At 42.2% G+C, this 26,394-nt stretch overlaps 2 protein-coding genes across 2 annotated transcripts in view; both read right to left on the bottom strand.

Moving 5' to 3' along the window:
- Positions 1 to 18,394, bottom strand: part of LOC146977102 (carboxyl-terminal PDZ ligand of neuronal nitric oxide synthase protein) — a 67,307-nt gene extending 48,913 nt beyond the window's left edge. The window contains exons 1-2 of the mRNA XM_085793075.1: positions 17,646 to 18,394; positions 16,081 to 16,152 (exon numbers count right to left, since the gene is read on the bottom strand). Of these exons, the coding sequence (XP_085649201.1) occupies positions 16,081 to 16,152; positions 17,646 to 17,750 (177 nt within the window). The 5' untranslated portion in view covers positions 17,751 to 18,394. The remainder of the gene's footprint in view (positions 1 to 16,080; positions 16,153 to 17,645) is intronic.
- A 1,638-nt stretch (positions 18,395 to 20,032) lies between these two features.
- cacfd1 (calcium channel flower domain containing 1) lies at positions 20,033 to 25,988 on the bottom strand. Its single transcript, XM_085793074.1, has 5 exons — positions 25,341 to 25,988; positions 23,521 to 23,593; positions 23,131 to 23,256; positions 22,845 to 22,952; positions 20,033 to 22,363 (listed from the first exon to the last, which is right to left on the bottom strand). The coding sequence occupies exons 1-5, from the start codon at positions 25,447 to 25,449 to the stop codon at positions 22,273 to 22,275; spliced, it is 507 nt and encodes a 168-aa protein (XP_085649200.1). The 5' UTR covers positions 25,450 to 25,988; the 3' UTR covers positions 20,033 to 22,272.
- Between the last annotated feature and the right edge of the window lie 406 nt (positions 25,989 to 26,394).

Raw genomic sequence — 26,394 nt, 5'->3', positions numbered from 1 at the left:
AACGTCTGAGGGGGACGGAGACAGACAGGTCCTCGCGTGGAGCCCACAACACCCATAACAATGACCTGCCACCACCTCCACCACCACATGGCACTGACTGATGTCGAACACACACCAGGGAGACGTCCTCTCTGCACCACTCACAAAATATCCGCATCTGCTTGTGGCTTATATTTGTCCTACATTCATTTAATTAAATTAATCAACTAGCGTATTTAGTGTCTTCATTTGTGGTCCTGCCTGAGACTCTATGAGTACACCTCCGGATCCAATTAGATGCAATCAAATTGACTCAGAGACACTGAATGTCTTTTGTGCAGAATCAAAGTTAATGTTGTGGAGATGAGCAGCAGGAGAAACCAGGATGATCATCACTGTTCAATTTCTGTGATATTGTCCAGAAACAGGTGTAGAGGAGAGTTTTTACAGATGCTAGCAGCTCTTGTGAGGCAAAGTGGGCTAAATGCAAATTAGCAACACGCAGTGAAGCTGAAGCTGATGGGAAAGTCATTAGTTTTTGTGAGTATCTGAATTTCAATTCGCAAATTCAAATTTTGACAGAATGGGGCTAGATGAAAACCTACGGGACCAAATCGTTATGATTTATTCTTTCAGGAAAAAACTGCAATCTGATAGAGACATCTTACTGAACTTACTTTAATTATAAACTTCATGTTGGTGCGAGAGGAGATTAACAAAGTTTAACTTTTGGGATACATCATCTGGGAACCATGATTTTATGACTGTCCATTAAGTAGATGTTGAGTTATTTTTGTGGATAAAAGACGAACTAACTGTTCCCGGTCGATGAAAAGTCAAGGAATCAGTAACGTCAGTAGGATTCATCCTCTGGGGACCATGACTGACTCCATGTTGGGATGTGAGCGTGCACAGTGTTTACATCTTACAATATGACGCAGATTTTTTCAATTTCCTGGTCTTGAAATAAAAGGAAAACGTCAGTCTGTCTGATATTAGATGATCTACTCTGAGAGAGTGGAGACACAAAGTTTCTTTCTAACAAGTGTGCCACAAATGATTGATTTATCACCAACCCAAGCCACAACCACATTAGTCACCAAGCCAAGGAGGAAAGCACAACAAAAAGAAGATTTATTATGTCAGATATTATGTCATTTTCCTCCAGCAACTTTCATGAAAACCCAGTCAGTATTTGAGCTGAGATATTTCAGTCAGGACCAAAATATTGGACCAAGCATATGACACTGCGATCCCCATAGCCATGCTGCTGCTGCTGATTAATAATGCAGGTTATAGCCCACATCAGTGTCTCCTGCTGGAATCTAATTCATTCAGTGTTTGGGAAAGAGAAAACCAATGTGTAACGTAGCGTTGAAGGCTTCATGTTCTTATATTTCTAGGATACTCAGTGTTGGTGCGACCGTCAGAGCCGTTTAGCCGGTGTAATAACGTTTAAAAGTTTCAGGAGTTTGGTGACAAAGACCTCTCCGCCTCACATCCCCTAGAAGTGTGAGGGTGAGGCTTTAGCTGGGATAAAAGAGGCAGGATAATGTTGGGCAGTCACGACACACTGTTCTTGTTTGATGTCCCCAAAGGTGAGGCAACAGGGAAACAGAGACGAGATAAGAGAAGAGATCAGAGGAGCTCGGGCTTCACTACAACCCCAAAACACAAACCAAAGAGACAAAGTGAGAAACCAGTCAAAGGCAAAGAGTACACACACTGAAATCCAATTGGGATCAAATTATTCAAAAGGAAGCTCAAGACAACATGAAAAAAGTACAAAGTTTGGGAAACTGAGATTCCGTTCTAAAAATATGCTAATGCCTCCAGTGCATATGATTAGACGGCTTATGGGCTGTCTCCTCCCTCATTATCCATTCAGTTTCTCTGCCCTGATGGGTTGATGCAAGTGGAGATAACAATGAAATGCAGCAAACCAAGTTTCTATAACTTTGACTGCAGAGCAGCCTGTTATATAAACAACACTGAAGCTAAACCACGCAGCAAGTCCTGTTCTTTTCTTTTTTGATCAATAATTGAAGATATGGCTTTGATTTTTATTTATCCATCTATCAGCATCATGTTGTCTGACAGACGGACAGTAAACAGGCAGTTTGACAGGCGTGTAAGGATGCGGTCCTCTGCGAGACGACGATGCTGTTAATCTGAGTGACGGTCACATTAGCCCTGTCAGCCGGGACACGCACACAGACGTTATCTCGTTAGCGGGTGTTTCGCTGATGGCCGAGCCGAGGCGGTTTACAGTCGTCACGATGAGGAGCAGCAGTTTGCTCGCATCATTTATCCAATTAGAGAATAACAGAGAGCCAACCACTGACAAAAACGCCGGCGCCCGAGAACCACACACACATCAGTCTCCCTCAGAAGATCTTATGAGGGTTTTATTGACACAAACACAAAGACTTAGAGATGCAAAAAGCTCAGTGGAAGTCTGCCCAGTGTAAGGGAGTGAAGCAACAGATACAAAAACCATAAAATCATATGTACACTGTTGCTCATGAAGTTGGAATAACATATATACATATATTTTTTAACTCTTCTCATGAAATGATTGTGACAATGTGGTTTATTCTTGATAGATAAAGTGTATATCTTCTCAAAACTTTATGGATCAATCTAGGGCTGCAACTAACGATTATTTTCATTATCCAAACCATAAGATGATGTCTTCAAATCTCTTGTTTTGTCCACAAACCAAAGAGATACTCAGTTTATTGTCATAAAGGATCAAAGAAACCAGAAATATTCACATTTAAGAAGCTGAAATCAGAGAATTTTTTTACTTTTTTCCCTTAAAAAAGTTAATTTAATAATCGGTTATTGTGCGATTAATTGTTGCAGCTCTGGATCAATAGTTCCAAACATACCACTGTGGAAATTAAACCATAACTAACTTTTACAAACTGTGTATTCAGGCTTAAAACAAAACTGAGGATATTCAACAATAGGATTGGGGACAATTTTTCAACCTTGGTCAGTTTAAGAGAAACACATATTCGAGGCGATTTCATGCATAAGAACGTCCAATATTACTCTTTCAAATGTCACTCAGTCACTAATATTGAGTATGGCCACCCCTGACACGGATCAATGCATTAAGATGTCACACACACAGTCACTACCACACATGAGGAGAAGCACATAGGTGATAATTAAGCAAGATTTCTTTTGTATAAGTCTATTTTTTTGGTTTTTAGGAAGAACCTACAGACTCTATCTTTAAATGACTGAAATTATTATAATTAGTGATTAGTTTTCTTGTTTCCAGTCTTTGTGCCGAGCTAATCCACCCAGCTGTTGGATGACGTAGCTTCATATTTAGCACAAAAAAACTCCACCACACGTGTAATTTGATTCCCATTCCTACTAAAGTTATCTACGTCCAGCCCAGTCAGGGTCAGCTGTCCAGTGTTGACCAGTACAGATATACCACAGCATTTGTTTCCATGTGACACATTTGTTGCCTCCACATTTGGAAAACATGAGGTACTGTATATTAAATTATTCTTGTGGAAAGATGTCAGAGCTACAGACGTACGGCGCAGGTTAACAGACGTGTCGACACCACGACGTCAGCAACAATTTAACATCAATTTCAAGTTTTTTAAGCTTTTAAAGCTTCTGTGTTTAAACCAAGACAGAGGAAGAGCTCAGAGTCAATGAAGCTCCAGTGAAAGAGACATCAAGGTAAAGAAACAAAAAGAGAAGAGAGAACGACAGGAGCAGGAGAACGAGACCTTGAGGCTTTCTACGTCGCTGGAACAAGATGAGAGACGCGAGATGAACGTGTCGTGTACACACACACACACATCTCCAAATCACATTTAGAAGTAGGGCAGCCTATCTGCCAGCTCAAAAGCCTGCAGCACTTTCCTCAATCATTACCCAACAAACGATACCGTAACACAATAGGCCCAGTTTATCTGCCTACTCATGCTAAGAAAGAATGCTCCCAGGCAGAGCTACACAACTTACAAACCTGACACATGTTTATTTTAAGTCATACGGGGGAAAAAAAAGAAAAAAGTTTGTGACGGAAATGTAGAATTCAATTTGTGTAAACATGCACACAGCACTTTAATCTTGTAGACATAATGTCACAACTGGATGCCGTTAGTTTCTGCATCCGAACCAAACTTTGCGCTCATCTCAAAACATTTAGATAAAGTTGAGAGAGACACGTTTCGGCGGGAAGGACTCGTTGCCAAGGAGACCCGAGGATGAGCAATGTGGCATTTGTGTTTAACTCACATCTTCAGCATAACAGCGCGAGGGGGGAGCGAGAACAAAAACAATTCATCAAAAAATCCCACTGAGGCAAAAACAACACTAATTGTTCTGTGCAGAGAATGAGTTGGACGCTGCAGCAAATAGCAGTGGTTCCTCCAGGAGTGTGTGTGAGTGAGGCTGTGACCTCATGCAGCGATGAGCCGATGCAGATGATAACGATGAGGAGTTTCAGACCCTCCCCCACTATAAAACAATTTGCTCAAAAGCAAATATCCACTATATCCATGACTGAGAGTCCACAGACATGGCAGCAGCTCTGTGAGGCTCTGACACAGCCGTGCTCTAAGACCTGAGCTAACGAATGCTCAGAATGACAGCGCTTATATAGTAATGAGTTTGGCAGATCATGTTGACATCAGTGTTCAGTGTGGTAGTTTAGGGTGTTAGCATGAAAACAGGAAAGTCAGAGTCCATAGATCTCTGGGCAACAAACTGAATCAAAGGCAAATGGATTTGTATTTCGGTCTGACTAGTCTTAGTCTGACTATACTAGTGAGGACTAGTCAGACCGATGCGTTACGAACTGATGAAGCCCCTTGGATAAGAGCCGAAATGTCTTCCTAGACAAATACAAGTCCAGTTGCTTTCGATTAAATTTGTTGCCCAGAGATAAGGATGACCTGAATGAATGAGAATATCCACAGCCATAAGTCCATAAATCATTAATTAAGCAGCTTATAGATGGTTTGCAGCTAATAGGTGGCAACAGTGATTGGAAAAGATGGACAGCGAGTACACGAAAGCGTTGGATAAACCTAAAGTAACCATTTAGATCCCCAATATGTCTGTTTATCCAAATAACATCTTTTTGGAAACTTGTTCCAACGTTTTCTTAGATGTGAAGAGCCACCTACTGACCTAGCTGACTGGGACCTGCGGGTCATCTCAGAGGAGATGATCGGCTGGTCAAACTCCATTGTCATCCCTGGGAGAAGGCGAATTTACCTGCTTAAAGAGAAACTATGCAAGTCTGTTCGCTTTTCCGCTGTTTTGCTAACCCTCCTCCTGGCCATGTGCATTTGTTTACAACCAAGCCAGCAAGAAATCAATCACTAGAGCAGTAGATAACGTTATATATGATTATACGATGTTACGACGTGTATATTTGTGTAGTTTAATCCGTCATAAACAAGAGATGAGAGCTGGGACACCGGGTCGGTGGCTCTGATCTTGCAAAGTTGTTTTTCAGCTAGAGAAGCAATAAGTGACACGCACGACACGTGGAAGGCAGCGTGCCTCCATTCTCCCTCGTAACAAGTTAAGCCATTTATTAAACCATCACAATTACTCCAAAGCTGTTTAATTAAGGTAAAATTGGAGCATAGTTAAGCTACAAATCCTGCATAGTTCCTCTTTAATTCCTACTGTAGCCAAGCACTGTCCGACTCTGTTCCTCCTGACTTAAGACGGAGGTTTTTGATCAATGTCGGCTGCCGTTTTTTGGGGAATGTTTTTAAATTGTCCTTCTGTGTGTTACTACTTTCAGAACTCAAAAGTAGCTCTTGATTTTTTCCCTTATTTGACCAGTTGGTGTAGCCGTAGACTGCACAAAACTTTGTCCTATCGGCAAATCCTGTTCCATGTGATGTCCCCTGCAAACCACCTATTATGACCAATAGTTTCACTTTTTAAAAGGCAATCTAGTGACAGGAGCGTAAAAAGCACCAAAGTCCAGGACACTGGGTGGTTGCGGTGGATGGATGGACCAATCAAACACAAGATTTTCATGCAGTAGGGTGGGATTCAAGAGTGTCGACCGAAATCTTGATCTTTCTAACCAAGTACCTTCAGCTCCTACACCTAATGAACCCATGACTGTTATTTCAGTAGTAACCATAGCAATGATCAACACAATGGTACAATTCCGTGTTAACCATGAAGGGCCATTAGCTACTGACTCAACACGGCTCGTAGCCTACGAGAGGTTTGAAATAGCAACCCGATTGGTTGATTTAGGTTGGAGCACTTGTTAGGAATGTCATTAGTTTTGCAAAAATATTTGGTCATTAATTACTCCGCTCATTAAAATTCACTCCTATAATCTGATGTACGGGGAAAAATGTGGATGAAGTGCAGCAGCCAGCTTGGAAGAAAATGAGCAAAGTAAACTGGCAAATTTAAATCAACCAAATGAGCTGTTGTGTTGTTATGTTAAAACATCATGTATGTGTAAGAATGTATGAATTGAATGTGACTATGTATATATTTTATTTGGGGAATATGGGCTTGACAGGGTGGGGTCATATTGTGCTTCCACTGTTAATGAACAGATGTAAAACAATAAAAATTTAAGAAAGAACAAAACATAATGTACAGTATAACTGGACAGTTTTGTGTTATTTCACATTATAAAGCACAAGCTGATCTGATTCCAGCCTGCAGTCGTCTGTGCAGACACAAGGACATAAAGAACATCCTGATGCAAATGAGCTCATGTGGCTACAGAGGTACAGGTGCAGGTATACACACCCATGACACAAACACACACACGCCCTGTTGAATCATACACACACACACCCACACATACACAAGCAAGCACACACGTCCAGTCCCTGCTCTGTTGACTTAAGCAGTGTTTGTACTTGAGATTAGCTCCAGCAGGCTTTGCAGCAGGCAGTAGCACTGGTGGCAGGCAGACGGTTAGAAATTAGAGTTTGGGGCTATGAGCTCCACAGGGACGTTTACATTGTAATGGAACTGTAAGCTTGGACTTGCTGACATATTGCAATACCATCCAAACTGAGTAGAAAATAACACTGCCTTTATATAACCGGGTTGAAAATAAAAACTAATCCGTTTTTCTGACATTTGAATTTTTTTTTTTAAGATCTTTGAATCTGGAAATGCCACAACCCACATGTTCATTTATCTGATGGATACAGAAAACCATTATAAAAGGCACAGTTAGCCTAACTTTGCGTGCTGCTGAGGCTGCAGAGAGCGGGGCGGCGGTCGGGGGGAAGTGTGTGTGAGAGGAAAAAAAATGTGGCCCCGGGCTATACAGCAGGATTGAGTTCACGTCTTTAGAAAATGTCTGTTCCTTAGGATGGGGGGTGGGTGGGGTTGCTTTGGGTGAAACGTGGTGGAGGTCAGTGTACACAAGACCTGACTAATTGTGATGCTGAAAGACCTGCTACAGCCTGAGGGCAGGTGATGAAAGCACAAGCCTGCGTGTGCTGTGCTTGTGTTGTATACGTGCGGCACGATGCTGGTGGTGGAGGCGGGGGCCACTCGCCACCTGTCCGTCCATCCATGTGAGTAAAGGCCTGCTGTCCCCTCAGTGTATTTATCCACAAAGACAGACGGGGACTCAAGGGTAAAACAGGGCTGTCACTTTTTTTCTTTTTTTCCCCCTTTCCTCTCAAAAACATCATTTTAACTTTAGGAAAATAAATAAATAAATAAATATCCAAACTGTTTGGACATTTTCACTTCCAGAATTTACAGTGTGGAGTTATTTCCCTTGTGTTCAAGCAGAGGACAATCTCAAAAAAAAAATTCACTACCAGCTTAATGTGTTGCTGCTCTATTGATTTATCAGTAAACTAACCTAATGAATAAAAATGCAGGAGGAAACTAGAGATCAAGGCTGCGCTGAGTGTTTTTGGCTCTTTGGAAAATCACAAATAATCAGAGGACGAGGTGCCATTTTCTATCACAACAATAAATCTGCTGCAGCTTGTTGGCGACGTCTGTGTGAGGTCGAAAGTAAAGACCTGAAACGAGTGAAGAAACAATGGACATAGGCTATATGTTTACACGGAAACGATCTGAACAGAAAAGAGTGTTTTTTGGGGGAAATCCCCTAAATCCAATATGGTGACGCAAAAGTTTGTGGAATCTGACATGTTTGGTGATATTTTCCTGTACTGACGCATGCAGATCCGAGCAAACTTTTGCGTTTTTACCCTTTAGACGGGAACGTGACGGTGGAGTGTTTTTAAGATTTCACTTTTTTGCGTTTTTACGCCCCAAAAACGCTGTCGTCGTCTAAACGGAAGGCACATGCGATAAAATATTTTGTCGTTTTCAGTCTCAGGATTCTTGAAGGCATCAGTAAGACTTGTAGCAAGGTTATATGACATTGTACAGAGGGCCACACAAGTGTTTAAAATGGGAAAACCCAATTAATTACCACAGTCACTGGATTTGCTTGCATGTTTTTCATGGCTGCTTCTTCTACTGTGCTCAACTCTGAGCCACAAATTTGTGTTGTTGACCAACAGCAAAAATTAATGGAGCTGATCTTTAAGACGATGTAGAGCCAGAGTCTTTATAATTGTAGAAGCTTTTGCACCTCATTAGCTGTGTTGCACCTTTCACTTTCAGTTAACATCTGCTGTCGGACTCGGAGACTCCACAAATGATCACTTGCAAACTGTCGGTCCACATGCTCGTTAGTTTGGAGAGCTTTTATTCTTTCCACAAGAAAACTCCTTGTTGAATGAAATAAATTACAATCCTGAGAGAAAATCCAAGGATGAGTCTGTAATTTTCAACACTGATCGTGGACTGGAATTTTATTTTGCGATGACTGTTTATCCAGGCCCCCTGAGAGAAAACCAGGGGGTCCCATTTTTCTTGATGAACAAAGGGTAACTGGACTCTTTCAAAGCAGAGATCTCATCTAATCCAGTACACATATAGGTCACGCACTGTGCTCTTGTACATCTGCCATTAAGCTAGCATGAATACAAAGTGAAAACAATGGCCCCTATTATGTGTCATGCCTCCCTAAATACAGCACATACCCAACACCCGACCAACCGCCCCCCACCCTGCTATAGATCCCACCTCCTCCTCCTCCCATGGAGTTAAGCTGTGCTCTGATTTCTCCTGGTTTTCTGGGACATGATGCTGGTGTGTGTCATTGTTTTGCAAAAACATGATACTCTGATATTTAAAGGGATACGCCAACATTTTTTTGTGTCTTGCCTCACTCCCTATAGACACCATCCTTTCGACTGTGCGTGCAGTAACGAGGGAGAGGCCGTATCGCCTGTAATTAGCTTAGCTCAAACGCTGGAAGTGTATCGGTAATGGTAGCCTGCCTCCACCTAAAGTCATCAGAGAAACTCTTCAGTAACTCTAAACAGACCGATCTTCCGTCTCAGAGCTGACAAAACTCTCTAGTAAGGCATCTTGAGCGGTCAAATGGCGGTAACGGGACGAGATCGGTCAAAACGGAGGGTTCAAGCAAAGATGGTTTATTTTGGTTCAAGCTAGCTACATCGAGGGTAGGTTAGCTTCCTATTTCAAAGTAAAAGCACTTCTGTATGTAAAGGGCAACGGGTGTTTTATTTTGTGAAAGTAACCGGAAGTGTAACGGGTAGGTTGAGTAGCGCCGAATTCGTCCGAACAAAATTGTAAACAGCAAATTAACGACACACTGCTGATCTAAACGGCTACTTTCTCGCCTAAAAATGTTTGAAATGTTGATAAAGTGATATATTTACAGAGTTGAGAGCTAAAATGAAATCAGCTTCTGACTGCTGATTTCGGCTCGGGTAGGAGGCAGGCTAACACTACCGATACACTTCCAGCGTTTGAGCTAAGCTACGGGCGATACGGCTCTATCTCCCATGTTACTGCACGCAGAGTCAAAAGGATGGTGTCTATCTGCTGGTCATCGACTCGGGAGTGAGGCAAGACACGAAAAAAAAATGTTGGTGTATCACTTTAAGAATTGTTTGTGTTGGGTTCTGACTCCTGGTCGGTCATGCACGGTTGTGTTGTGTTTTGTTTAGTCTAACTTTGGTTGGTTCGAGGCTGAGAGTGAAGCGCCTCCTCTCAGCATGACACACATGCACAGTCATGCTGCAGGTGATGTTATCACTAATCTGTGTGTTGTGTGTTATGCAGCCTTCAGGCCTGGCTGCGCATTTATCTTAGAAAACAAGTCTGACCGTAGAGAATGAAGTGGAAACAGAAGAAGGAACAACAAAATCTGGACGTTCCTCTGTTTCTCTGGTAAAAAGACTGTTGCCAAATCAGCCGACTGCCACCACGGTGTCGTATGAGTGAGTGACAGGTGGCCACACGAGCAGGGTGAGGAGAAACAAGATGGTTAATAACGAACACACATGCTCTGCAGCACTGGTGTCTAATCGTGCTCTGTGATTTGGCAGCTTTGGGGGGGGTTTGTTGACGGATGTGATGCCAACATGGTTTCTGTGCCAGAATCTTCTTACTTTAAAAGTTGGAGAACACTGCGACCCAAAAGCACACAAAGTAAAACTAAAGTAATGTAGAAAATGTTCTGTTGCACTCTCTGATGTGTCCAGAGTGCCGATTATTTCACTACATCGCTCTCAACAGCCAAACATCTGCTCCTGACTTAGTCACAGCAGTTCAGTGAGCTCTCAGAAGGCCGACACAGACTCTACGGGCCAAACGCTGAAATGATAGGAACTGAGGAACATAAGGTTTCTCTGCCGCTCTCGCACGGCAGACAAGAGATCTCCTCCTCACGAGATGTTCCAGACAGACAGGAGGACAAATGCGGAGAGAAAGCAGCAATGTAATAATTTCCAGGGGGAGACTCCTGGCACTCGGAAGGAGGAGGTTGCATCCTGACGGACATGTGAGGGGAACTTAAAATCCCATTAGAGCCAATCAAAATTCAAAGGGAGGCATGCATCGCCTGCCCTCAGCCTAAAAATCTATTCCTGTCAACACCGAGTAGATAGCCAGAGATGGGCTAAATCGAGACAGTCTATTTTGGTAGGAGGAGAGTGAGGGGATGGAAAGAAAACAGCGGTGGAGGGGGAGAGGGAGAGGGGGAGGTTGGAAATGCGAGAGAGGGATGACAGGAACACAGACGGAGGTGAGGAGGAGAGAATAGCCTTCAACTTGTTTCCTTTTGTAGCAAGACAGCGGCCCCCTGTAAACAGTGCGTGTTTGTTTCCCGAGGAAATTCCAGCGTATAGACACGTCCCCTTTCTTCCCGAGGCAGTGAGCTGTGGATGACTACACCGAATCTCCCCATGTGGATGCAGAAACACCAGCCTCCCACATTCAGCTTCGTTAATCGATCGAGGAGACTGTTAAAATGCAAGAGGTCTCGCTATTATGAAGTGGAGCTCACACACACACACACACACACACACACACACACACACTACACACCACACACACATTCATACAATGCACATGCACACTGCTGGGGTTAGTTTCTATGCCACTGGTCAAACTGAATGAGACAAATTCTTATAAACCAACACAGTAGGACCAGTCAGCCATAATGGAGGAAGGTTTAACAAAAAACTAGTCTGAAAAGATCCACAGGATACAAAATTGTGTCTTTTTTTGTGTCTCACTGTGGGAATGGCAGGTGCGTGTGTGTGTCTGTTAGTCAAACGGCCGACTTGACTCAACCAGCACAGCTCCTTTTGCTCTGCCAAACCCAGATTTACTGTTTGCTCACAGATGATCGGGCTGTGTTGTCTGCTCGCCCTCTCCTCTCCTCTCCTCTCTCCCCCCGTTTTCTCACATCGACTGAGACTAAAGAGATTAAGCCGAGGGAGATGAAACGACCACGGCTCTGCCAGCCACCACGCAACCCCTCTCAATTCCAGGACTTCCTCCCACTGCAGTCTCGCTCTCTCCCGCTGCCATCAGTTCCTTCCCCGCTCTCTTTAATCACTCTCAACTCCACAGAGTCTCTCCCTGCGCAGTCCCATCGGCTGAAGGCTCGCGCTTTTTAAATTAAAAGACAAAGCTTTTGCCTTTGTGAGAAGAAGAGATGAGAGGGGGGGGAAGTCAGGAAGGCCAGTCAATATTCATCTACACAAAGCTAATTACATTTGACTTGGCAGCTGCTTCTAAACACGAGCGCTTGCCCTCTAAAACGCTCATGAGTTTGCATTCACACAGCGTGGCACAGTGTGAGACGCTTTGCCCCCACCCCAAAAAAAACAGAAGCATTGGCACAAAAATACAGTCTTTACCTTCCTATGTGATTAAAGCCAGGGGCAGCGAATGCATCAGCAGTTGCACATCAATTAAAAATGAGAGCATGTAGCTGCTGGAGGAACAAACATCCTCTAATTGTGCCAGTTCATCACACTTTGTGGTTTTGCAGCCTGAGTCTTTGTCTGATATGAGCAGTAGCTTAATGTCAGCGGCTATTGGGTAGCAGCCTGTCGACAGACATTATAACACTTCACTGACTTGACTTTTGCTACTGTTACACCATATTCTAGCAAGGAACAGATGAATATTTTAATGGGATTTTGGTTCAGATATAAAGTGAGAAAAAATAAATAAAGTTTGCTTTTCCCTGCTTTTGTTCCCATCTCAACTAAGAAGTGTTAAAAAGTAATAGTTTATCTTTATTATTCGTTATTCATTCACTTTCTTTCCCAGCGTTTAATGAAAGGATCAATACCACTCTGATTGAATGACTGAACTGTTTAATGTGGAGATAGGCTACATCTAATGGCTCACTTAGCACGAAGCATAAGGAAACAGAGAGCCCGACTCTGTCCAAGGTTAAAAAAAAGGAAGTCCATCCAACATCACATCACATCTAAAGCAAATGTTGGACTCATGCCATTCACGCTCCGCACTGTTTACTCACCTCATGGAGCTAATATACAGACGTCAGCTGTGAGCTAACATAGCAACCATATCTGTGGGAGTGTGTTATGTTTATGTGCTGGAAAACACATTTATAAGACATGCGGTTAAAATGCAGCTTTTGGTTCATGAAGGAATTATACTTGAAGCTGAATCTTTAATGTTAAGGCAACTAGTTTTAAAGGAGAATTACGGCCATTTTTGACCCTTAAATTGTTTTTCCTTATGGTCACCCAGTGTTGGGGGGAGCAAAAAACGCGACTAAAATTGATGCAGGCAAACCGGAGTTACACCATGGCTACCCGGCGCTCGGGATAGTGACAACGCTAACCTATATGGGGGCAATTCTTTCAACCACAACAAACACTCAAAAACAATCATGACTCAAATCCATATGAGACACCACTGAACTCATATAGTGTACGGTATAAAAAGTATAAACTTTGTGTTTTTGCATGTTCACTCACCTCAGATAGCCTAACTCTGAAACATCCTGGAAAGACATTAGGGGAGACTGGGGACAGTTGCAACCCTTTTTGCATTTGGCTCTGTTACTCAGAGACGGTTTGGATTAGACAATTTTTATACAATAAACTTACATTTGTCTGTTAATAGTCAACAGAATTTAAAGATGATTACAGAATCCACATTCTTCACAATTTGCATTTGAGTGTAAGGAGTCAGATGTTGCAACTGACCCCGGGGACAGTTGCAACATAGTTTGGGGATGGTTGCAACATGTTACAAATACAATATATTTCATGTATAGTAAAAGGATTATTATCGAAAATGTAAGTTCTAATATTAATACAGTGTCATTTATTCATCAGCTTTGATCAGATGACAATTACAGTATAGATTTGTCTAGATGAGGAGGCCTTACTGTATGTGCAGATGTCAAATATTCAAATTGAAAAAAAAAGGAAAATTACATGTTGCAACCATCCCCTGTTGCAACTGTCCCTGGTCTCCCCTACTATCTGCTCTCCTCACCACAGAAACAAAAACTTTTTCCTTGTTGTGATGATTTCTTTACAATAACAAACGGTCGAGCAGTGCAGTGGTAATGTCCAAAATATCTACAACCATTTATTTTTGTAAAGAAATCATCACAACAAGGAAAAAGTGTTTGTTTCTGTGGCGGGGAGAACAGGCGCTCTGTGATCGGACAGTAATGTCTTTCCAGGATGTTTCAGAGTTAGGCTATCTGAGGTGAGTAATTACATGCAAAAACACAAAGTTTATACCATATACCATTTTAAGAAAGTAACTCAATACCATATAAAAATTACGAGTTAATTGTTTTTTTCCAAAATCTTGCAATTGCTACTCGTGTCCACTGGGGTCACCGTTGAGCAAAAGTTAGATACTCACAGCTAGCAGCAAGTAGGGTATGACTGAATGAACTACTACAGTCATTCATGGGTCAGAGTAAAAATAACAGAAGACTATCAATAGTAACAGCTCTATAGTCACTGTCAGCACGGATTATATTAAACATACATGACAAATTAATAAATCAAAGGTTTTCTTTTTTAAGATTGGTGTTTCCTTGCAGCCAGCCCCTCCTGTTTACATTAGTCAGTGGGGGCTCAGTGGGGAAGCAGCCGCATCCTGCTTCATTCATTAGCCCCCCTCCAAAAAAACAAAGATATTCTATATACAATGGGTTTGAGAGTTGCAACTTTAATACGCAAAACCATTCATTATTGATTCGAAGCTTTCTTTGGACCTCAAGGGAGCTTAACATACAGAGATACACAAACACATGCATCTACATGAGAGCACACACACTCATAAATAAACACCAATAAGCACTGTGTGGATTTTTAAAAAGCAATAGCACATAAATAAATACTGGTAAAGGGATCACGATTTGATGTAAAAACATCTAGGTCAACAAGGTTTTTTTTTCTCAGAGAGCTAATTTTTTCCCCTGAGGCAATAAAAAGCATCTTCTCTGCATGTCTATACCTGCTCCTGCTTTAATACCCGGCCTCCGCCTGCACTGGATCACCCTGATGATTGTGTTACTTTAACAACTTTTATCAATTTGTCATTTTGGGAATCGCTATCGGCGCACACAGATACAGTCACACACACACACACACACACACACACACTGTCTGGCTCTGCTCTATAGACCTACTTTTGTAGATGGATTTAGTTAGCCTAAAATATCTCCAACACTGGAGTTCCTCTGGTTTTTAACACACACACACACACACAGCACCACACTAAAAGCAACACCGCAGTCACCTACAAACCCACTCTGCAACACTACAGAGGCCAAAACAAATAAAGTAGGAGAGCAAGAGAGAGAAAGAGAAAAGCCTGGGGAGGCGGAGGATTCCCCCCCAAAATGGTGAAAAAGTTTTTGAATGTTGTGCTTCAAAACTCCTGCATTTTTCAGAGGATAAATGCACATTATGGCTTTTTAGTGTCTCTAAAAATGAAATCACACATTTCCTCTCCGCATATCCACTGAGCCATGGGATAAGAGCCTTGTCATGTCTGAACCGAGCAAGTCTAGTGAGTCACACTTGGATTACAGAACCACCCTGGCTGTCTGATACGGCTCTGTGTTAGCTTCTGGAGGAGGAAAACACTGGCCTGCTGGGACAATGGGAGGGAAAAATGATTACAGGATCCCCTTAGTAACACTACTGATATAGCTTTATGGAAAAAAACACTCATACACATACACATACACACGAGGCCTAACTATGACATGCATAACAATGAGAAAACTAAAAAAAAAAGGTACAGCTAATACACTATCAGGTCAGACTGAGTTTCTTGACGGGCAGCAACAGCACAGACTGTGCCCTTCAACTCTCACCGGCGTATTAAAGAAAGGGCAGCGTGCTATTCAAGAAAGAAAGCCACACAATCCACCTCTACCTTATTACTTTTCTTTTCACTGATACAAAATTTCGTCCCTGACATCGTTCGCCCACGTCAGAAGTCCTGATCTGTTTGTCCAAGCCTCTTGCGTGCGTCACCACCACAGTCTCAAAACAAATCACATCTGACAGCGGCACACTCTTTGTATTGTGTACGATGATTACTGTGTTATTGTAAAGATAGTTTCGGTCTGGGGAGCAATCACTGCTGGACTAACGGATGAATGCGTGTGTGTGTATGTGTGTGTGAGTGTGAGTCTGGTTTTTCAACACACTTGAGGTCATGTTTTCATCTTACCCTGATTCTCCTCATGGCGGCCACGATCTCCATCCGGCTGTTGGGCCTGGGCACGTCCAGACTCCCCACGTACTGTGGTAAACAGTCAGGAACACAAGATCGTTGATAATTAATCCTCCAATAACCACACACACACACACACACACACACACATATATTACACACATATGACACACTCAGTCAGTGGTGTCATGAATCAAATCAATCACTCCTGCTCACATCCCTCAGCTATACTCTCACTTAGCTCTGTGACAGATTTTCTGTGCCACAGAGGCTCCATTTGCATTCAATAAGGTGCCACTGGGTAAACAGCGGCTCCCAGGGACCACCGGGAGTCCTTGAATGAGGCTGCAGCAAAACCGAGCCATCATTTATAATACTACGACATGTGTGTGGACCGAATTATACAAAGAGGAAACAGACGAGACAAACCGAACTAACTGCAAACATGAATTAAGGCAACCATCATGTGTCTTGATGGATGGATGTGTGTTTACATGGCTGTGTGGAGACTCTTACACCTGTTTTCCTTTTGTTGAGTTGTGTTCTGTATGTGTGTGTTTTCAGGAAATCCAGTGTATTTAAGAAACATATCAGAATCAAAATCATATTGCCCCTTCAGGAGAAAATTCATTTTTGGGCTCAGCTGGTGCACTTCACCGTCTCCATGGCACAAATACAAGATTCAAAACCTACTAAAAAATACACTTTAACTTGCTCATGTTCAGCAGCCAACAACAAGAAAGACTGATGATACTGCAAAACCCTGTGACCCCCTGAGACATTCTTTAAAAGCTTTATTGATGTAGGAATGAATGGATTTTATAAACGTATATGAGAAAGGCCATTAAACTGAGACGAGCCTGCTGCTTTAATGAGCAGCAAGTCTTATGAGATAGATACAAGCAGCTTTGTGACTGAACTTTGGACCAGTGAACACTCCCTCTCTCCCAGTTACACTTTCTGTTTCCTTATTATAATAATAAAAAAGAAGCCTGAACATGACTAATGGCTACACATGAATTAATTAGGTTACATACACACTGATGCCTGTGAACCGAAGCTGAAACTATTTAGTCCAATGACCGAAAGTTGATCAGCAAAAATTTCTGCCTAATGTGTCACTTTTCTGAGCTGTTTAATGAGAATAAAATGATGAAAACTCTCCTCACAGCCTGTGAATAAGGTCACTAAAAACTTAATAGTGTCTTAGCTGCTTCTCTCAGAGGTGAATAATTCAATGAGTGAGTGAAACCTGCAGATACACTCAGCTCACTTCACTTTTGAGCACCAAAATGTGGACGTGTGAATAATTTCTCAATGATTAAGCCATAGATTACATGTAAATGTTGCTTTTTATAGCTATGTGTTGCAGCTAAACTTTGTGTGTGTGTGTTTGAGGACCAGCAGGCCATGTGTTCAAACTTCATGGAGCCCAGCTGAAAGGCTCCAGTGCACCTGCCACAACAACACAATAAAACAGCGCAGCTCTGAATGGACAACTGGAAAACTGTTGGAAAAAAAGAAAAAAGAAAAAATCAGGAGGGAAACTCTTCCTCACTCACCTTGGCTTGGAAATGAATCCCATGCTGATAAGCCTCCTCGTTGTGCAGCGGGACCCTCGAGTCCGCCACATCGTCCACCAGGTTGTACCTGTTCCTGGCGGGCATCGCGAGCTCCAACTAAAAAAAAAAACTACAACAAAAAACAAAAAAACAAAAACAGATCCCGACGCTGTGAAAACACTTGTTCAACAAGTAAACAGGTGACCGTCGACCGGGCCATACACGCTGCTACAGCTCCAGTCCCATGTGTGTGTGTGTGTGCGCCGCGCGGCTCCTCCGCTGAGTTCCCTGTGGACGCGCAGCCCATTGTTGTTGCCTGGAGCTTCAAAAGGTCCCGTCCTCAACAGGGACAGATCTGATCCCCCCTCCCTCACTCCCTCACTCCCTCCCTCCTCCACCTCCACTACAACCTCCTCCCCTCCTCAATACACGTCCCCGGATCTGTTCTCCTCAGACAGGCGGCTCGTAAAACACGCAGCGCCGTGGAGAGGAGAGGAGAGGAGAAGAGAGGAGAGGAGAGGAGAGGACGGCTGATCCCTGATCCACAAGGAAGGAGAGAGAGAGAGAGAGAAGGGAGAGGAGGGGGAGAGGGGGGAGACCCAACAGCAGCAGCAGCAGCGGTGTTTATCTGCGCCAGGTGATGTTGTTGCCTCCTCGCTCCTCGCTGTGGGTGCTTTTTTTTTTTTTTTTAATCCAGTCCTGTTGATGGCAACGCTGCACCCGTCTCTCCCTCTCTCCCCCCCTCCACCTCCACAAAGCACAAAGCAAGTCCCTCATTGGAGCAAAAGTTCCCAGGCATGATGCAACCCCGGGGCTGGTAGGGAGGGAGGGAAGCCAACACACAAGTTCGTCCTCCCCTCAGTCCGGAGATAAAAACCTGACACACTTATTCCAGGGAGGTGGAGGTGGAGGTGGATTAATAGTGAGGAGGGGGGGAATAAAACAGGAAAACAGATAGTGGACAAATTAAGTTAACTTTAGTGCCTTTACATTTGCTTTTTGTCTTTGTTAATGATCTGCACTAAAATAATACAGTTAACAGTTAAGTGTTATTATACATTGATAACTCTAGATTTGTTGTTGAAACAATAATTAAACCTGTTTAAACACATATAGCCTACTCTGTCATGTAACATTTATCTGAGTTTAACAACTTATTTTTCTCCCATTCAGGCTGCATCATCTCTTATTGCCTCGTTGTGCAGTGGTTCTTCTGTAAACCACGAGCCTGGGGCTGTTTTCTTCACCAGATCAAGTATCTCTTATGATGTATGTATTTCTTTTTGTTCTGTGGAGTTTTTTCCCCCCACACTATGTAATAAGTCTCTTAGTGGATGGTAAGAGTTCAGTTTTTTTTTGTTTTTTTTTTACCTGCACGATAAAAGAAATTGATTTGATGCATCTCTGTTCAGGCAATAACTGGCTGCTTTCTGGTGATAAAGGGGAAACGACTTTGATTCCCATGATGCTCGGTACATTTCTCAAGACATACAGTATTATTAAAATAATACAATGGCGCCCTCTGTTGGTTGCTTTCTATAAAATTACTGCAGCTGAAAAAGCCAAAGCTGTTTCAAGATGTGTTTTTAGATTAATAAAGTCTTTGTCTATATAACTGAACGATCTTGCACTTTAAAGGCAGCACACACACTTAAATTAGACTAATCCCTCAAAACAAATGATTTAATATCTGTCAATGTGACTAAAGGGCAGCCAAGTGCCACGATTAAATACCTCTCTACATTCAAAGGGCAAGATAAAGAGACTGAGGAATAATAGGTGAGGTGAGAGATAATAGTGACATAATAGATTTAATTAAACTGTGAAAGGTGGGTGTTATTAATTTGATTCTACTGTTTGTCTACTGTTCTCTCAGCCCATAATACACAGCTCCATGGCAGCATCACATGCTGGAGAAGAAAGCAAATAAACAAGGTGTTCTAATATTTGAATCCTCAGGGTTTTTTCAAGTGGCATTTGTGACACAAACACTGTCTCATGTTCAGAGGAAAGAGCTAAAAGGAGCTGCTCTGAAGTAGCTTCATCACAATTACAATCACTGTGGGTCACAGTGGGTCGGATGGCAACAAGCTGCATTCATCAAGTAGAAAAAGAGGTCAACGCTTTGATGTGCAACCTTTCCAAAGTGAAACTAAACAGCAAGCAAATCAGTGCCCAAATGATTGTTAAAATGTGATTTGATCATTGTTTGTGCAGAGTTTGACACTAGCAGGATTTTGTCATTCATCTGTTCATCACCTTTAAATCATACAGGAAGTAAAGTGTGACCCTATTAGAAACCTCACGTGTTTTTGTCCGGAAGCAGCTCAAACATTTGTAAATTGCACTTTTTTTTTTTAAACTTAAAAAGCCACCAACACAAAAGGTCGTAGTAGCAAGTTTGTTTAATTCACCAATTCATAACAGGATCAGGATTCACATCATGACACACATTGTACACATATCCCTTACAGCAGAGGACACACTCAACACCTGCACACGTAGAAGCGGTCGATTCATGAGATTTGGACGCGTATCACTGCAATAAAATAAAAGATAGAAGGATGGATAGATAGATAGATGGATGGATGGATAGCTTTGGACAAGGACAGCTGTGTAGTGTGAGACTGTAGCATATTGCTGGTGTGTGTGTGTGGATTGTTTGTGTAGTGAGCACTGGTTGTGAACCTTTTCCACTGGCTCTGGTGGTGTAGGAGTAATTTCATAGACTCATGCTAATGCTAGTTGACATATATTTCTGATCTATGCATACACTACTTCATTAATTAACTGTATCTTGAGCGCTGTGCATCGATTTTTACGTGTGATACCTGAGAGGTGGTGGTAATGTGTGAATAATCCACCGACAGCTGTAAGAGGTACGTGTAAGTAGTTATTCCCAAAGCATCCTCATTTTACCGACGACACAACAGAGGCAAGGCAAGGCAACAAAACAACACAAACACAAACCGTAGACACGCAGACCCACTGCATACCTCATTTGAGTGAAAAAAAAGGCAAAGCTGTGGCTCTGACGACTGTGTGGGATACAGACCAATTAGTCCCTGAATCAAGACACTTCCCCTCATTAAAACTGAATGGGTTTTGGTGGAGTAATGTACTAATTAAAGATCATCACAAACAGAAAATATTCAGTAACTAAAAAAAAGGTAGAGCAAATAAAGTATGCGCACATTCCAGGTTTTCAGTACATAACGTCCCACAAAATCTGCAGCCACGACTCGGCTGCCGGCTGCTCGGACATGAGGAACCGTACGTAAACAAGCGGACTCATGCACTGAAAGCTTTGACTGAAATTCCCCCCTTTTTTTATCCATTGCTACGAAAAAGTTTAGTGCTTTTCTGGAGCTTTAACTTGAGCTTAAAACAAAGCAAACAAACAAAACGTATCAAAGCGTAAAATCAACCCAAAAGCCATTCGTTTTCTTTATCTTTGAGTAACGGATACATTCCTCCGGGGTTAAAAAACATCCCTAATGCCCCTGTATGTTTGTGAAAGCGTTCAAGGCTGCAGTTCAGAGTTGCATGTGCAGACACAGTGGGTGAAATACCCCGACACCAAAAACACACATTTCTTATTTCAGATTTGTCATCTGGATGATGCACCTCAGGCACAAAGGGTGGAGATTTCACAAAGATCTTTCGGGAAGCTCGGTACGTCTTTTTAGATGAAAGTAAAATTCAAAGCTCAGAGTGGGTGTGACTGAGACTCGCAATAATTAAACTCTGAGGAAAATTAAAATGAAATCAGCCAATGCTATATGATTTTGTGATATACACAGCCTCATAAAGCCATAAAATTAAATTGTCGCTTCTCAGCGTTGTACACAAGATTCTTCTTTCCTATTATCACAAATATTATCCGTATCAGGGAAACATTTACTTAAGGTAGCACTTCAGTTATTTACATTTGTGTGTTGTTCTGATGGCTTCTCTGTTACCTCGACTGAAAACTCCTCTATTAGGTTGTTCCCACTGGAGGAGCAGTTCAGGGAACCATGAACCTGAACAGTGCGTTTCAACCAGAAGACCCTGAATTAATCTGGTAAATTTAGCCCCTGTACCTTGACTTGTCTCAACCCACTGCACTCTCTAAGTCAGGCAACTCTGAATCACAGCCTTTCACACACTCAGAGACCTGAAGTCACCTATATACATTTTACAATCAATCACTTTAATTTCCATTCAGTTTTCCTGAAAGGCTCCTGGGCTACAAAATATGTACCTCACATTTTCTGGCAAAAAAAGGGTTTACAACCAACAGTAACTAAGGGAAAACAAATAATAAATACGACCCATAAGAAGAATCAAAAACGAAAAGGAAACAACAACACTTTAAATCATATCAAGGAGAGGCTGCATTTACACACCAGGTATCAAATGATGGACTGAATCCAACATCGATCTGTCTGGATACTCTTAGGTCAGGAATTCAGCAACTTAAGGTAAATAAATAAACTCAGTACCATTGTTGTGTAGTGATGGAGACGATGGTGAGGGAGGGATTGTGGAGGAAGAGGTAGGATGGATGGAGCTGAAGAAAAGAGAGCAGGAGGAGGAAGAAGAGGAGGAGGAGGAGGAGGAGGGGTGTGGGTGGGCAGATGCCTCACTCCGGAGCGCCGTTTGTCGTTCCTGCCATCCTCTCTTCGTCGCCCTGTTTCTGGTGCTGCAGTCTGGCGTAAGTCACTGCATCTCCCCTGAGAGAAAGAGAGGGAGAGAGAAGGAGACAGGATGCGAGAGAAGGATGGTAATAAAAAGTAATGAGGAGGGAGAGGTGAACAGAAACAAAGAAAAAGCAGGTGTAAACAGGAGAGGACGACAATGTTAATTGCAAGGTTATTACAGGGCCGACCTTGTCAAAAGTTAATTTGCATGAATTAAAAGGTTCATTAGAATTGTTAGAACTTCTATGCGTTGAATAAAAATCTTATTAACTGATTATAATGTGGCACACTGCATTTAATATGGGAGCCTGTTATAATAAATCATTTTAGAGGAGTGTTTTATGAGCGAGACATCGGGAGATAAGAGTAATTACAAAATTAATAATTAAAAAGCACTCACATTGACATTGAAAATAAATTATATGAAATAGCTGATGCTTTCTTTCTGTTGCTTTTTAAATGCTTTGAAATAGGTCATTACATTTTTGACTGACTGCGAAACCAAACGTCTTACTTTTTGCCTAAAGATGCAAGGCCGTACAGAACTCCTGTAGCAAAGGCGATGGCATTCCCAAACAAGGTTGTAAAGGAGAAACTCAAGAGTACAGGAAACAGAGCCATCCTGGAAATTAGCAACCGAAGGGGCAGCCGGGAGGAGACAAAAACAGAAAAGTCAGAAAATCATATGGGGGAAAGGGGGGGGGGGCATGCTGTACATAACACAAATTCACATTCTGTGTAATTCAAATGTTTCATTTAGTCCAGTGACATAAACAAATACAATGCACCATTGTCCTCACCCACAGTAGAAGAGGGCTTTCTGCCAGGGTTTGAGTTTGTCTGCACGGGCGGCTATTGCATTAGCAAACTCTATGAACTGGCAACAGAACGGGACTTCGCATAGGAACAACACGAAGGCAGTCAACCTTGAGAGAGGAGGAGAGGACACACACAGCAGAGACTCATCCTGTGCACTTCAATCTCTACTACTTGTGTTGTGTACACCTGTGCCTGAAATAATGGAGCAGTCGGTTAGAGAGGAACCACTATGTCATAACTCAAGGTAACAACTCGGGCTGTAGCGCTGCTGCTCGGGGTTTTACTGTCAAAAACACAGCAAGAAAGTTTGCAAAATGTCTACTACTGTCTTGTTTTACATTAATGTAAGTGTAACAGTGTTTAAAACTTACACCATCCAGACCCCAGCAGCGATGTTTAAAGGGTTCACAGTGACACAGTTCCACACTCCAGAGACGGCACAGGCTGCGTGACATAACAAAAGACAAAACAAAGAAGGGTGTTATTAAAAATATATTGGTAAAGATATATGGTATATTGAGTTAAATCACTTTGAAAATCATGATAACTACACAAATGTGGCATATGTTTGGTCAGTTATTGCCTGTACAATATAAATAATACATGAAAATCAGCAATGCTTAACATCTCTGTAGCATGTACTGTACATAAATCCAAATGTCACTTTGGAAACACTGAACAAAACAACAGAATCCTGCACTCAGATCTACTGTTAGATGTAAAAGCTATTATGAAACATGCCTGGCCTGAAAATTAATTAGCCATATCAAATCTCAAACACTAATTAGCGCTGTATCAAAATCAAAGCAGGCTACATTTTCCACGTACAAGATAATTTGTTTCAGACTGATTCCTCTAGTGATAATTCTGCATAATTCTGAGAATTTATCAAATTTGCCATGACTACGACTTGTGCTGACAATGTTTATTACTTATTTCTCTGGAGATCTTTGCATCCAGCACCATGTGCATATACTGCAATATGAGCTGAGCTGCTGCAGGTGTAGTCATTTAAAAAGCACCAGTTAATTGGTGAGAAAACCACTTGCGGTGTGTTTATGGGTTGTGTAAAAATTATGTAAATTTTCCACATGAGGACATTATTGGTGGGCGAAATCACACCTTGTAGAAGCCTGTAATTAACACATCAGCAGTAAATCAACCAGTGATGTCAGTCGTGGGGTTATAAAGAAAAAAAAACAATCTGTCAGTTGTTATCACAACAACATGTTTATGGCTAATTTTAAGTATAAAAACACAAATAAGCACATGAATGAAAATGATGAAAATTACCAGTTACATTCATTTGCCAATTGTTTCTTGATTATTGTGTTGACTGTTGACTCTAACATGATGAAATAATGAGAAATGTCCACAATGCTGGTCTAATATTGATATTCAGTATCAGAGAGAGGATGTCATTCTGTGCCAGTGTCAGATTGAAAGTCCAGAGTAAGAATAGAGGGTAAATAAATAAGAGACAAGCCCACGGTGTCACGAACAGTGGAAGAACTACACAGCATATCCTGCTTCTTTAGACCATCCAGCCTCCTTAATAATACAGAGCCCATTGAATATGCAAGTGGCCCGGCTGGTTAACGTGATACCGGCGCTGTGACTCTGGTGTCACTGTGAAGGAGACAGGGATAAAGGGAAGCAGAGGGAGGGAGGGAGGGAGAGAGGGGGGCTGCAATGCTGTTGGAAAACTGCAAAGCCAGCACTTAAATCACTTCTGTTGGACGCTGAACTCCAGAGGAAATGAGTCAGAGCACCTGCTGTGGATGAGGTGTGTTCATATCACATAGTTAAATTTGGAAATAACAAGTTGTTCTGGCATGACCAGGCCAGGCAGACAGTCAGGCGGTGCCCAGCAGTAGCTGCTGCTGCTGCTGCTGCTGCTGCTGCTGCTGCAGTGATGGGGACAATGGGCTGTGACAAAGCTTTTGTCTAGCTTAGCTGAGCATATGACCTGAAGTGAAAACAAACAACAGCATGTTTTGCAAAGTCTAATCTCATCTGTGCTCTCTGACCCATATCTTAACAGAGTGCACACAAACAATATCAAATATGTTGACAATCGTATAGATTAACCAGCACGAACTGGCACTCAGTGGGTTGTACTCATTAGACATGTATGTGCATGATCATTATTATTATTTCACTCATCAAACGACAACGAGAAATGACTTACATACTCCTCCCAATACCCCCGCTATTTTGCAGAGCCATCGGTACCACCATGTCATGCCATCATCCTCCGGGGTGGCTTTGGTGGCCGCTGCAGCCTCCTCGGAGCTCATTGTGCTTTTCTACGTTAGCTACGTTAAAGCTAAAGCCAGTATTTACAGATGTCAGTGTTGAGACCACCCTAACAATAGCTAAGTTGTACGTTAGCCTACAGTCTCAACAACAAACTAACGGCTAACTTGCTTATTACGACACCGCAATAGCACCTTTTGTGGTAATACCAGAAGTTATTTCAAGTATTTATTTTTAGCTATCTATTTTTACGTCTATCCCCGTTGGGACCCGGGCTGCCTGATGTTCAACCAACGGCTTTTTCAGACGGCTTTCCCCGTCAGTCAGCGCCAGCTAACCGGCTAGCTGATGCTAACCACCAGCACCGCCACCAGCTGCCGCTAGGAGCCGATATCACCCCAGCATCCAGCCGCTTAAACTCTTCAAACAGTCTACTAAACAAATAGACCGAAAAAAAATAATATCCTCAACTTGTTTCCTGCTGATTTTACAACTATACGCTTTCCCGGTTTGCGGTTTGTTTGGGTCCACGTAGCCGCTCCGTTGTTCTCCTCCTCGGTTGCTCAGCAGATGTCAGCGGCGGCGGCGGTGCATTGTGGGAGGGATTTCATCTGCGTCACGGTTTGTTTACATCTGGTTCGGATCTGCAGATGTGTAGCTACCATAGACTGTAAAAGCTACACTCAATTTGATAAGAAACTAAATTCCCAGTTTAGCTTGATTAATTTGTTAATTATTTTATCCAAATTTTAGATACACAAATCAAAATTCTCAGGCAAGAAGCCATTTTTTTTTTTTTGGAACTGTCTGCTAATCTTTGTATGTTTTTTTTTGTTATTCTCTCTCTCTTTGTCTTATGGTCACCCTTATGATTGTATATTTGTGTATTAATCTCTGTATACACATATCTTGTTGTCAATAAAGCAAGGGGGAAAAAAATCTGCACGTGTGTCTGTGAGCTGGGGTTGCTGTGAATATTTAATTGA

This window comes from Trachurus japonicus, chromosome 12 (assembly GCF_045865225.1).
Source record: "Trachurus japonicus isolate A0001 chromosome 12, Traja_1.0".
NCBI lineage: Eukaryota > Metazoa > Chordata > Actinopteri > Carangiformes > Carangidae > Trachurus > Trachurus japonicus.
This window is presented reverse-complemented; position numbering and strand designations above follow the sequence as displayed.

Bases quoted from the DNA above. Each gene is read 5' to 3' on its own strand.
- cacfd1 (XM_085793074.1), bottom strand. From the start codon at position 25,449: ATGAGCTCCGAGGAGGCTGCAGCGGCCACCAAAGCCACCCCGGAGGAT. The intron at 23,257-23,520 runs GTAAGTTTTAAA...TCCTCTCTCAAG, and splicing joins GCTGCTGGGGTCTGGATGGT to GTTGACTGCCTTCGTGTTGT. The intron at 22,953-23,130 runs GTGAGGACAATG...GCTAATTTCCAG, and splicing joins AAAGCCCTCTTCTACTGTGG to GATGGCTCTGTTTCCTGTAC.